Here is a 13,577-nt window from a genome sequence, read left to right on the forward strand (position 1 = left end):
AGGCGTCGCAGTCTAATCCGACGTGAAAGACAGACCATGTGTGGAAAGTGTTTTAGAAACGAAAGTGCTTTATGCCGGAGTCCACCGTAAACTTCCTGTAACGGATGTGATGTCGGTGCGAAAGCTCCGCCTTCTAGGAGCAGTGAAGTGGAGTACTGCATCGTGACACGAGCACTGACAGTAAGCGCTTCGGTAGTCTCAGTGCAGAAGAGGCTTCAACACAGTGTAGCCTGATGTAGGTGGTGCAGGCCTTCTGCTGAGGTGATGACACAGTTTCCGCATATGGGTTGTCTTTCCTGTCCCATTAGCCAGTGATGCTTCGTCGGCTATAGAGTGCAGCTTCAACATGTCTCATCAGTGCTTACACACCACCTATTGCTTCACTTACGATGGCACCAAGAAAACTGCTGTGCTAAGCAGCACAGAAAGGCAACAACATCAACGGGTTAATCTCGCTTTGGTCCAGTGAGAGACACGCCAGCACGAAGTAGAACATCTTTGCACATTGGCAGCGCATGCTGCTGATTGTATTCCTGAATCTAAGCACATCGCAACTCACCTGGCTGCCCGAGACACTACGGAGCCAGAGGAAATGCTCGTAACTTCGCTGAAGCGACTCAGCAGCTGGACGCTAATAGGACACTGCGCAGCAAGCAAACCTGTGGCACGGACGCCAACCTGCAAATTGTGCGCCTTTCACTTCAGCGAACTGTGAGTTCATGAAGCAAACACACAACAGCTTATGTAAAGACACGTTTAGCTTTCGTGTTCTACAAATTTCTATGAAAGAGGGATCAACCATATCTTTTTTATACTGAAGCTGGAAATGGCGTAGTTACGACTTGCCTGGCATGACCCTCGAGATTAGGCAGCACCTGCGACGTGGTAAAATATCACGAAGGACCTGTGCAAGGACTTATGTCATGGCCATCAACCCCACCTAGGTGCATGCGTCATATGCTTAGGTGCTGCTTAGTAGAGGCTGCTAATACAAAAAATCACCAGCCCTGTTGTTTTGCCAAGTGAGCAGATGCAAGATATGACTGCAGTGTAATGCTTTCAAAGGTCTAAGCGTACTTATATATACTAGGCTGCGTGGCCTAGTACAAAAATACAGGTTTTCATGGATCATGACTGCTCTTTTCATGAAGAAAAAAAGCAGCCCCCAAGGCATAATGAAATTACCATTCCATCGTCCCTTTCACTGCCAATCACAGTGTAGAAGACCTCTGGAAGATCACTGGGGAGTGCTTCCTCCAACTCCTGTGAGGGCCCGGGTTCTAGTATATGACAAGCATTTAATAGGGATAAGAATTGGATACAGACAACAGTAAAGGACAGGCAGTAACCAAACAGTCACACTGGCAGAAATTTCAAAAGAAATTACTAGAGTTTTGACAAAATTATAAATCCTGACAACGATAGCTCTCGAAGTAATAAATGCAGTGAAAGTGCACAGTCCTCAGTCTTATCCTGAAGCAATTCTCGGTGCAGTTCTCAACATTGTGCTCTGCACTCTTTGTTATTGCTTTGCTCAAGGCTTTCACTTCCACTGCCTATATGTAAAACCTTGCAGTGTTGCACCAGTTTGAGAGTACACTGCACCAAAGCAAAAGGTTGTCGTGATGTAGAACAGCTGTAGCAGACTGCTAGAGCTCAGGTACTATGTTCATAATTTTACAATGATGCTAGCTATGGACGATGATAACTAAGTGCTCTGAATAATATTCTACAAGCTGTAAAGTGCTGCTGATGTGCGGCAATTAATTCTACAGCACTACTTTAACTAATAAAACAACTAATAACCAGGTTACTTTCTAATGGCTCATTATGGAATAGATGCTAACTCTAAATGGTGCTCTGCTACACAAGAGGCACCTGTAAAATCTATTGCACATGTGCACAAAAAGAAATTTCAAATAAAGAATGCATGCATGATGAATAAATGATGGCTTCTACACATTACAAGCCACCCTGTACACACAGATTATACTACAAGCTATCATGTATCAGGGAATAAAAAATTACCCACGCATATGACTTGAAAGGTGCCCTGCAATTAATGCTTCCGAGAAACCTTGTTCGAAGGAACCAATACCGCCATTGCCACGGGGGGATATTGTGCACTTTGCGTGACAGAAATGGCATCGAAGAGACGCATTAGGATCTTCGGTTAAAATGCCACGAGATATTTATGATTGCAGAATATCATGAGTACTGCGAAAAAAAGAATACTTGCATAAAAATATAAATGTATCAAAAGCGCATGTTTAAGAAAATGTTTCATACCGAGCTCATGTGGTAACACTTGTTCGGTGCTGTTTTGTAGATCTTGAGACACTGGAAAAGAAATCAATTTATAATTGATTAGTTCTCTTTAAACAACTGCTAGCACACATTCCCACTAATTATCCAAGCAACGCATCAGCTAAGTTGTAACAAATGTTATGAGCCTAACTTGTCCAAGGATTTTCTTTTATACACAGTGCACTACAAATGCGTGGCAGTCATTTTGTCATTTTTCGGTGAATGCTATGCTACTAGATGGCACCAGCTTTAAAAAAAAAGATATTTTCGTGGCTGCAGTTTGCATAAATGTATTGGAAATCTAGCTCCTTGGGGTTTTAGAAGTTGTGTGGAATTAGATGACTGTATTGACAACCGCCATCTTTTTCAGTGCCAAGATCATTGTGTATTTCGTTGTTTCCTCACCTCAAATAAACAATTGGGCATGAAAAGCCGGTGGCCTCACCAGCTTGATGGTGGCTCCACAAAGATGATTTACCACTAGCACTTCTGGGGTTTCCTTTCCTCACAGTACCAGAAGTAATGTGTAGTATGCAACCTCTATTCCATGAAATCTCAAGCTTCAAATAGACAGTTTCCGCAGGAATGTTTATCTACAACTTAAAAACATTGACACAAAACAGGAAATATCAAACGAACTGATGATACAGTAAAACCTCGTTAATCCGTATCCGCTTAAACAATAGTTTCATTTTAAAAGTAGCAAAGTCAAATCTCCGACTCAGCAGCCTTTGAACATAATGCGTTTGGTATGCGTATAAACAGTACCAGCTTATTGCGTACGTATTGGTTAGCACATACTGTTTCCACTTTTCATCGTGCAATCACAGCAGTGCATCGTTCCCACTGGGCGGCCTGGCAGAACAAGCCTCCGATATCGGAATGGCCTCCAAGTGCCTTATCCGATTGCATGTGAAGCTACATCAACATCCCTTCGGGGCCGTGCCAGAGAGCATTGTGGCTGTGGTTGCAACATCATGCAAGCTAGGACTCGCGTCATGTCGAAGCTCAAATAAAAACACCAGGTGCTCAGCAAAGAAAAAAAAAGTGGACATTGTTCTACTATCGAATGTGGCATGAAGTCGGTGCTGGCATGCAACAGGGATCTGCCCTTGACTACGGTGTGTGGCATTTGGAATGCGAACAAGTTGCTCAGCAGTGCTGCTGTGACAGCAAAAAGATGTCGGCTACAGGGTTCCGACTTTTCGCCATAGTTGCCTCTGTTGTTGCCGAAGTGTCGCCTAATAACAGTGATGAGGACGACATGGAAAGCGACAGCACGGGCGATTCAGGACCGACAGTGGCAGAAGCTATGCGTTACATCAGCGTCATGAACACAACCGTCACAACAAGAACAGCACCCTGCAATGGAAAAGGTGCCCTGTTACTTCTGCAGTGCTACCTCGTCCTTGTACAGAGAATATGCAACGCAAGCAAGGACTCTGCTACGAAAGTGTTTGCCGAGAAGAGGGGGCTGGCTAAAAAGCTGGCTGACAGCATGAAACAATAATAAGACTTTTGTCGCACGAAGTGAATAATTACTTCATGTTTTTGCCACTTCATCGCACTCTCTCTGAGTTCCGTTTTTGACAGGTAAGAGGGCGATCCCATGCTATTTCGGTCAAGCAGTACTACCGTTTAGTACATACTTTTTTCGAGTGCCGGCCAGCTACGCTTTAACGAGGTACAGTGAAACCTCGTTAAACCGTAGTTGGCCGGAGCTCGGAAAAAATATGTACTAAACGGTAGTGCTACTTAACCGAAATAGCATGAGATTGACCTCTTACCTGTCAAAAACGGAACTCAGAGAGAGTGCAATGAAAGGGGAAAAAGACATGCAGTATCTATTCACTTCGCGTGACAAAAGTGCTATTTTCGTTTGATGCCGCGGCGGCCTAGTAGCAACGACAGCGGCCTCAAACTTACTGAAGCTGCGAGCCAGCTTTTAAGCTAGCCCCCTCTTCTCGGCAAACAATCGCATGGCAAATTCCTTGTTGGCGTTGCATATTCTCCGTGCACAGGCATGGTAGCATTGCAGAAGTCGCGGGGCGCCTTTTTCATTGCGGGGTGCTGTTCTCGACGCGAAGATTGCATTCATGAGGCTGACATAACACGCAGCTTCTGCCACTGTCAGGCTTGAATCGCCCATGCTGTCCTCATCACTGTCACTAGGCGACATTTTGGCAACAACAGAGGCAACGATGGCAAAAAGTCGAACCTGGTAGCCGACATCTCTTCGCGGTTGGAGCAGCGCTACCGAGCAACTTCTTCGCATTCCAAATGCCACACATCGTAGTCAACAGTAGACACGTGTCGCGTGCCAGTCAACAGTAGACACATGTCACTTGCCAGCGCCGACTTTTTCATGTCACGTTCGATAGCACGAACTATGTCTAATTATTCTTCTATGCTGAGCACCTGGCATCCTTTTTTACCCAAGCTTCAGCAATAACGTGAGTCCTCGTTTGCAGGATGCCACAACACTCTCTGGCACGGCACCGAAATGATTTTGATGTGGCTTCATGCACAAACGCACCGGGCGATTGAAGGCCATTCTGATCTCTGAGGCTTGTAGGTCTGCCGGGCCACCCAATGGAGACGACGTACCACCGTGTTTGCGCAACGAAAAGTGGAAACACTACGTGTTAACCCATACATATACAATAAGCTGGTACGGTTTATGTAGATACAAAACACATTATGCTCAATGGCCACTGAGTTGGGGATTTAACTTTACTACTTTTAAAATGAAACTATTGTTTAAGCGGGTACAGTTTAACGAGGTTTTACTGTATTACAATATTGAAAGCTATTCATAAAAGTTAGGCATACAAAAATCGAGAAATAGTGATGGTTTCCTGAAAAAAAGAAAGGTGGGCTTAGAAGTAGTCAAGGCACTTGTGGATAAGGGTGAGCTTATCTAAAAGCTTTCTACACAAATGCGTGTGAGCATTACATATGTGTGAGCAAGTGCTCATGAGAAATGCTACAGTATGTAGATAAGTACTGGTGAAAGTGACTAGGTAAGCATTAGCGAGTGCACTTATAATATATTGGTTAGCAGGAGCAAGTGTCTCACAATCCGTTCATGAAAACTAAGCAATGGTGTCAGAAATATTTACGAGCTGGTCTGACATAAATCCTATGGGGCTTTTAAAGGCCGCAGCAGCAGCACTGGATCCTGAAGATAATGAACATGCAATGTTCTCGCACGGAAGTTCTGCAAAATTCATGAACTACAGGAAGCCTAATGAAAGTGAAAAAACTGTCATGCACCCAACAGTAGCGTGAAGCTACACAGAAATTTGTAGCCTTGTGCTGCTGTAAGGTGGAGGACAATTTTTTACTTTCAAGGAATATTCAGACTGAACAACAGTCACATGCGAGGATGGCAAGCAAGAAAAAAACTGGCCCTGTACATGAAATACTACCTTACCCGAGGGCTGAAAAGCTTCCGTGTCACTAGCACCAGATGGTCTGTTGCTAGGTTCTGCAATGATAACACACCAATAAGTGTTTGTACATTAATTTCATATATTTCAAAGTAAACATGTCAATGCAGCACCTTGCTATGACATGGCTGATTAACTTGTTCTGGACTTCAAACAAGTAACCCTCTCTAAGGCAATGAGAGAGAGTGCTCTGAACAGCATTCACGACATTCTTGCCCTGTCTTGTTGCTTACTGGATCCAAGTACCATGGTATGTTTATGTCACAAGCTCCACCACCATTTTCTTTCCTATTTTCAGCATGGAATATTTTCAGATTTGCTTGGCTGCATTTTAAAGAAAACTCGTGGTGTTCTGCAAACTTGTGCACTGCGGACAAACCCATATTAAACAAGAGCTGTGCTGTCTGTGCTAATTTGATGTAGCGCATACTTCTGCTTGAATTTTCAGCTGTTTGGGGCACATGCCTACGTATTAGTTTCCAGACACAACCATCATGTGTGCACACTTGTTTACGATGTCTAAACCTGGTGCCCCTTGCGAGCCATTTACCAACAGGAAAATTTGTTTATCGGTAATGTGGTACTTCTGGCCTGAGGTGGCACGACACTGCATCCGACAACCCCTGACACAAGCACACAGTTGAGCATTTAACGTGACCTTCTTTCGATGGATTGATTCATGGGGTTCAACGTGCCAAAGCAACACTGCGGCTGTGAGAGATGCCATAGTGGAGGTCTCTGGATTAATTTGGCCGCACCTAAATCTAAATAAATGAGTGTGCTCGCATTTCACCCCCTTCGAAATGAAGCTGCCACGACCAGGAATCGAACTTGCAAGCACATGCTTATTAGCACAATGCCATAGCCAATAAGCCACCGCCGTGGGTACCGTGTTGAATTCTCAACTGCATACTTTCTTTGTACACTGCTAGACACATTGTGGCCCAAATTTACGGTCCTGAAGTACCTTATTACAACTCAATCAATTTAAATGCCGATAAACATCTCCGTGCAAGCAGCTCCAGATGGAAGCTATCTAAAAGCAAATGACCAGTGGTCCATAAAAAGAACTATGCAACAGTGGCGTATAGGAAATCTCTTACCGAGCTGCTGTGACACACGTTCCTGGACTGACGCAGCTGAAGCCACAGCTGCAGTGGTTCCTGAAGACCGTAAAAACAATAAGTTATTACAATGTGGGCAACATATACTAGCACCCATACAGCCATAAAAGTAAGATTTATCTGAGTGTGCTAGTTAATTCAAAACTGCATATGTGCACTAAATATTTTCTCACCCTTGTGGTGCGATGACTTGTTGGCTTCTGAATGTGACCTGCTGTGCGAGTGCAAGCCCAAGTCTGCAATGATAATGTGCCAACAACAGTGTTTTTGGTACCTTCAACATGACATCAAGCAAATAGACATGTTGTCATGTCACAGATTTGTCATGTCACCTTGCAAGTGACATGACAAAACAATTGTTTTTTGGTTATCAAAGGGAAAGCAAGCTCCAATTCTGGACATGTTGTAGACCTTAGCACATAGAACACTACATCATAATTCTGGGGCCCTGAGTTCTTAATTATAGAATACAGAAAGAACAGAAACTGCTTGCGACTACACTGGCCCTGTCACAAAGTACCTTGAGCCCTCCCTGTACAGAGAACTTACAGCAGGCAACTGCATATAAATGCTCTAAGATGACTGGTCTGACATGTATTTCAAGTGGTTATATACCGGACATGAACAGCTGCAATGCACAATTTTAAGTTTATGTGAAATGCTTGCAATGTTTCATCCCAGGACTGAACAACACATGAATCACTTTTGCCAATATATCTAACGGTCAAAATTTAACTGTATAAATTAAATGCAGGTGCCTGGTTATTTCTGGGGAAGTAAAAAAGAAATTTGGTGCAATAGTAGTAAAATGAAGACAACAAAAACTAAACTTGGGAAATGAACCACATATGTAGCTTGCCTTTTGCTCCCAGCCCTGAGCTCCGCGAGTGTACAGGAGCTTCTGTACCTACCACCACATCCAAAGACCGGGCGTAAATGATCTTGCTCTCTGAAATTATTATTACAACATTATAAGTCTAAATCATCAGGCATGTTATTGAGTATAGGTAAGCTGTACATTTGTAAACATAGAGGCAGAGTGCAGGAAAAAAAGGTGACAATACTGGCGTTTCTTTACTATTCACCTCTTTGTACAATAACTTTTATCCAGTAAGTCTTGAACACACAGCCAGATTTACTTATACTGCTTTCATGGGAAATTGATGGCAGTAGAGTCGGTTCAAATTTATTTCAAGTTCAGATTTTCAGTCTGCTTGGTTGTTTAGAAACAAATCTGATAGCTTTTATGAAAGTTCAAAGTTAGGCTACTACACATACCTCAATATAACCAATGCCATTGTATGGATGTAGGGTCAGTGCAAAACAAGCACTGGTGATAGAATGACAGAAAGCTGAGCTTGTTGGTAAGGATTCATAATGCAAAGAAGGGGTAAGGCGTGAAGACGCGGACACTAGAGAAGAGAAGTGGACAACCCGAACGCCGACTATCAAATAAGAAAGAAGACACAAAACTCATCTGCGCATGCCCTGGAATGGTAGCACCACGTGTCAATCGGGTACACGTGCCAGCCTACGATGTCGGCGCATGTACCCGACAGTACCCGCACGTGTGCACGAATATCAGCACGTGTACCAGATTGACATGTGGTGCTACCATTCCAGGGCATGCGCAGATGAGTTTTGTGTCTTCTTTCTCATTTCACCTCAGTGCTTCCTTCAGTTGATAGTTGGCGTTCATGCTGTCCACTTCTCCAGTGTCCATGTCTGCATGCCTTACCCCTTCTTCACTGGTGATAAGTGCATGAAAACACTGCTGCCCAAGTGATTTTGTCCTGGCTTTATGCCTGCCATTTCGTTTCTCACTTGGCCCACGAGCTGGTGCTACAGCGGATATACAAGCGCTTTCCTAAATGCACATGCGAGGCTTGGAACAAGGGCATAACCAAAGCACGGAAATAACAAGCCCAATTTTCAAAATTGCTAATGATGAATTCCAATGATGGAGTGAATGCAACTTTTGCTGCTCTTTTTAGAGCAACTCTATTGCAATGACAAAGTGATGGCACGAGCCACGTCTTTCAATGAAACTGAGAGCAGATTTTGTGCTGTGACCACTCTGTAGAGCACTCAAAGCTGCTCCGCAAGAACCAGTAGAGTGAACAGCAAGTACATGACGTACTGCCTTCATGCATGCTTTTTCAGTCTTTTACTTCTCACTACGCTTGGTGGTGCCGTGTAGTTCTGGCTTTTGTAGTAATGGCAAATGCCCTCAACCCACCGTGGCACACAGCATTGTTATTGATGTTCGATAGTGAGCGCTCTGACTCATGAGATGAATTGGACACAGAGAGCAATGCTCAAGCCAACAATTATGAGCAAGCATTCAACAGGATTAGCATGTAGAACAAGATGCCTTTGCTGGCAGCAAAGAGCACACGCGGATGACCATACACACGGTACCCTGGATAAATCTCACTATGCTCCAGCAGTGTGGGTTGCATTCCAAACGTGTATTAGGATTCACTGCTCTATGCCAGAAAGCGGTGCTCATTCGTACATTAGGTCAGCTGCTTTGAATCCAACAGTGGATTTTCCCATGACAACTATAGGTTCATTTCATTTGCCTGCACCACTGAACCAATTCACAGCGGGGCACAGCGGGGCACCCAAGGCATCTTTTCTATCCAAATGAGGGGGGGAGGTACCTTTACCAGCACAAATGTGAATAATGCCCACCATTCACCATAAAGACATGTAAACCCACAAAATAGAATTGAAATAAGGTGCACCTCGCAGGTACGCCTGTGAGATACACCGCTCCTTTACTTGGCAAACAAGGAACCTCATCAAATGGACTCGCGCTGACAGAAACGCTGGAAGAACACTTCCAAGAACAAGTAAACAAGCAAAAGTGTAAAATAAAGATTTGTATTACCGTTTTTTGAATTAGCTCTGGAAGAATTATAGAGAAATATATATATTTGCGGAACAATCACAGTTCTTTTGGAACCCTCATTTACTACTCTACCAATTTAAGTGCCAGAACCGACTTGTGTTGTTATTTGGGAAGTTGCTTAACGATGCGTGGTCACCAGTCCCATACAATTGCATAGAGCACAGGACACTGTGGTTCTAGATGTACTGCGCCCACCGCGGAAGGTTAGAAAAACACCCACATTAGCACAGCAGAGAAGTGGCTATGTCAGGCGGATCGATTGATAACGGTAGAAGTGTCACTCAAAACACACGGAATTGTTCTCCGCTTCTGGTGGCAATATCTCTGCTTCATTTTTAGATAAAAAGATGTTGATCCATAAATATTATCACAAACAACAGTTAAATCTGTTAATTTTTGCTTCTCCTTCCTGTTTGGCTGTTGCCTTGGCTCTCTCCCTTAGCACATCGCCTAATTTCTCAACAGAGGGTCCCGCTGCAGTTGTTTGACTTTGGGACCCTCGCCTGTGTACTGCTAACTATGTATCTTGAATGAACAATAAACTAAAACTGAATCACATACGCAAATGCCCTGCCTGGCAACATATTCATTTGCTGCCGCGAGTGGCACTGCTCACAGCGTCCTCGAGTAAGGGTACAGCTTGTGCAAACGAATACAAATACTTTGGTGTATGGATAAACGAAGGCGATAGATATCTGGAGACAAAAGAAAGAAACAAACTCATAGCGACTCTTGTTTCCAGTTGCCAATTTTGTATGAAACGTGCTATACAATTAGGGAAAAGCCATACGAGGTAACAAGTGACAGTCATATTGCTTGTGGGTTTAACGGTTATTGCAGGCCCTTATGATGGACGCTCTTTTGCATTATTTTATTTTCCACCTTATCTAACCCATATTGCGAGTATATAGTTCCGAGGACCTGCTAGCATCGCGGCGAGCTGTTAATCAAGGAAATTACAAAGCAAAAGGAAAAGTTAAACGCAACCGGCATTTTCTATGGCCGCAACTCGTTCCACGAGCGTATACACCAGCCGACTATGAACCGAATCCCTTTCCTGGTCTCTGGACCAGTCTAAACAAAGAAGGTTGAACTAACGAAGCAACAGCGATGTGTGTGATCATTGAACAGATGGTGACAACTGAACTCATCACGAGTTAATCACGCGGGCACCAAATGGATGAGAAAACCGGCCTTCACACCCCAGGAGATGCCAATAACTACCACCATCTAAAAGGAGTGAAAAAATTGACGACCGATCCAGTCTGTAAAAATGGAATCGCAGCGAGAGCTGACAACACTCAAAGCTCTCAAACGAAAAGCAAGCAAAGTGCTTCACCTCTGCCGCGGATTGGCCCAAAGGTAGTGCAATGCCGGGCCTACCGGCGGCAAAGGTGAAGCAGACGTTAAGCACTCCCCATACGTGGGCTGATCCCAAAGATAATGCAAGACTGGGCCGACCCCCGGCGGAGGTGAAGCAGGCGTTAAGCACTCCCTATACATGGGCCGATTCCGACGGTAGTGCTATGCCGGGCCGACCCACTGCGGAGGTGAAGCAGGCTTTAAGCACTCCCCATACGTGGGCCCATCCCGAAGATTTTGAAGGGCTGGTTCAGGTTCCCGAGCCCGTTGGGGTATGTGCCATTGAGCTTGGACCCTTCTTGCACATCACCAGGATCGGCCCACATGATGATTTTTCCTGTTGACGGACGGCGAAAAAAACTACGGAACGTTAGTCATATCCAGCTTTCGCTGTAAAAGGCAGCAAAATGTTGACTGCCGAATAGGCTGATTTGTTGGTGCTTTAGGAATGTGTGTGAGGAGTGGTAGCGTGTGTGGTGAAGGGGGGATGGGTATGCCGCTTAATTTCGGGGGGGGGGGGGGGGGGGGGGGTCCTGGCTTCCCCGCTGGGTATGTGCCTGGCTGGAATTTCATGTAAATGACTATCATAAGAACATGCAAAGGTCACTCACCACTTGTAAAAATTTTTGAAGTCAGTGCTCTCTCAAGCTCTGCATTGCGATGTAGAACGTCATTTAACTTTTTCTTGAGTTCTTCTGTTTTTTTGATGAAGCTCGATTTCTGAGCCAGTAGCTCCTCTCTCAGCAGAGCATTTTCCGCTCTTGTTTGCTCTAGTTGGTCATGTACTCCACAGCCGTCATTGCAACATGTGCAGCTAGAGGGTGTGACTTCTTCAATATGAGCTGCAAGCTCCACCTCAACAGTGCTTTGCGTTTCCAGGCGAAGCTGCTTTGCTGACGGTGTGGGCTGCAGTATTATTTTTAAAAAAAGCAATGATTGTTGTGGCAATACACTAAAAGCGCAAAGCTTATTGCCTTTCACAGAAATAATATATCACATACATAAAGCAAGCCTTTGAAACTCAACAAGTATAAATTTACAATGATGTCTAAAGTCCCACTTGTGACAGTGTGATTCTAGACCACCATTTGGATAGAGAGAGCATTAACAGGCCATAAATACTTTGCAATATTACAATTAGAGTTCACATATTTTTATTAAGATTGAAAGCAGGTAAAATGGCTTTTAGTTGTGCCTGACTAATTTATAACATCACATTGCGCTTTTTAATTTGAAGATAAATGTTTGAAGACAACATTTCAAAGCTAGCATTCATACTCTTCCCAGCACATCAGAGCAGCAAGTTCACTAAGGGACTCTAAGATATAAGCAAACAATAGAGCTATGCTAAAATTAAGTTATTGTATATTTGCTTCTACAGTTCTCTCTCAACCATGCTTTTCTATACAGTAAATTGCACATTGCATTAGGCGTGCAATGAAAGTTGGCACGTAATGATGGCCAAATGTGTTCGGTGCACGGACCCAATTGGGAGAACTTATGTGCTTTCATCAAGCAGATGAAGCAGTATGTGACACAGTGTTGTCCAATGCATAAATGCCATAAAAGAAGAAAGTGTTGGGCATACCTTCGTTTTTGTCCTCTTTTTTCCGTTTTCTTCATTTAAGTTTATTGCCTCCCTAGGCCTCTTGCTTGGGAAGATATCCATTTCCTGTGATGTTTCTGCACGGCACCAGAAAGCAGTGACATATGAGCACAGACATGAAATAATATTGCTCAATGCATGCACAACATTGACAGTATTGAGCCTTTTCACGAAGCAGTTTGCTCTAGAGAAACGAGATGGCACTTTCGACGGTGTGCCGCACGTTGCCTCCTTGAAAGCACACAAATACGAAACCATCACCTCTTGTGACCTGCTTCTGTGCGAACAGCTGTAGCAAATGCAATTGGGTGTTCGCTAACACACTGTGCTCCATTCATGCTGCAAAATATGACACGGTGAAGTGAAGACGTGTGCAGCAGTTGGCTACAAAGGCAATATTGCAACTAGCATATTAAGAAATGGAATGTATCTGTGTCCAAGTTCACAGACCGCTGCTACATAAGCACTACCCGTGTCGCCAGCTCTTTGCAATGCATGGCATCCTTCGAGGATAACAAAAGTTCACTCCTCCCCAGCGTTGCAGTGCTAACCTCCAAGGAAAGGACTTCCAACGCCAGAACGTCACCAACAGTGAATACCACTCTTCACACAGTGCTGAAGAGTGTAGTGCCACTTCCTGGCGCAGTAGGTTTCACGCACTTCATCGGTACACGTAAACCTCGACTCACATGCAAACTTACGCCCACCCTATTGCCTGCGTATAAAGAAAAAAAAAAAAAAAGCACTTAGTATCCCTTCGTGGATGAATGCGAAAACACTGCGACGTCTTCACGATGATGACTCGTTTT

At 44.1% G+C, this 13,577-nt stretch overlaps 1 protein-coding gene across 3 annotated transcripts in view; it reads right to left on the reverse strand.

The window, feature by feature from the left end:
* LOC142590452 (uncharacterized) overlaps positions 1-13,577 on the reverse strand; it is a 101,985-nt gene that overhangs the window by 17,268 nt on the left and 71,140 nt on the right. For all 3 annotated transcript variants that reach the window (XM_075702574.1, XM_075702575.1, XM_075702572.1), the window contains 8 exons: positions 12,751-12,845; positions 11,774-12,068; positions 7,743-7,832; positions 7,057-7,119; positions 6,863-6,922; positions 5,744-5,797; positions 2,290-2,340; positions 1,186-1,280 (listed from right to left, as the gene is read on the reverse strand). In XM_075702574.1, coding sequence (XP_075558689.1) covers positions 1,186-1,280; positions 2,290-2,340; positions 5,744-5,797; positions 6,863-6,922; positions 7,057-7,119; positions 7,743-7,832; positions 11,774-12,068; positions 12,751-12,845 — 803 coding nt within the window. The remainder of the gene's footprint in view (positions 1-1,185; positions 1,281-2,289; positions 2,341-5,743; positions 5,798-6,862; positions 6,923-7,056; positions 7,120-7,742; positions 7,833-11,773; positions 12,069-12,750; positions 12,846-13,577) is intronic.

Source organism: Dermacentor variabilis, chromosome 8, assembly GCF_050947875.1.
Source record: "Dermacentor variabilis isolate Ectoservices chromosome 8, ASM5094787v1, whole genome shotgun sequence".
Lineage (NCBI taxonomy): Eukaryota > Metazoa > Arthropoda > Arachnida > Ixodida > Ixodidae > Dermacentor > Dermacentor variabilis.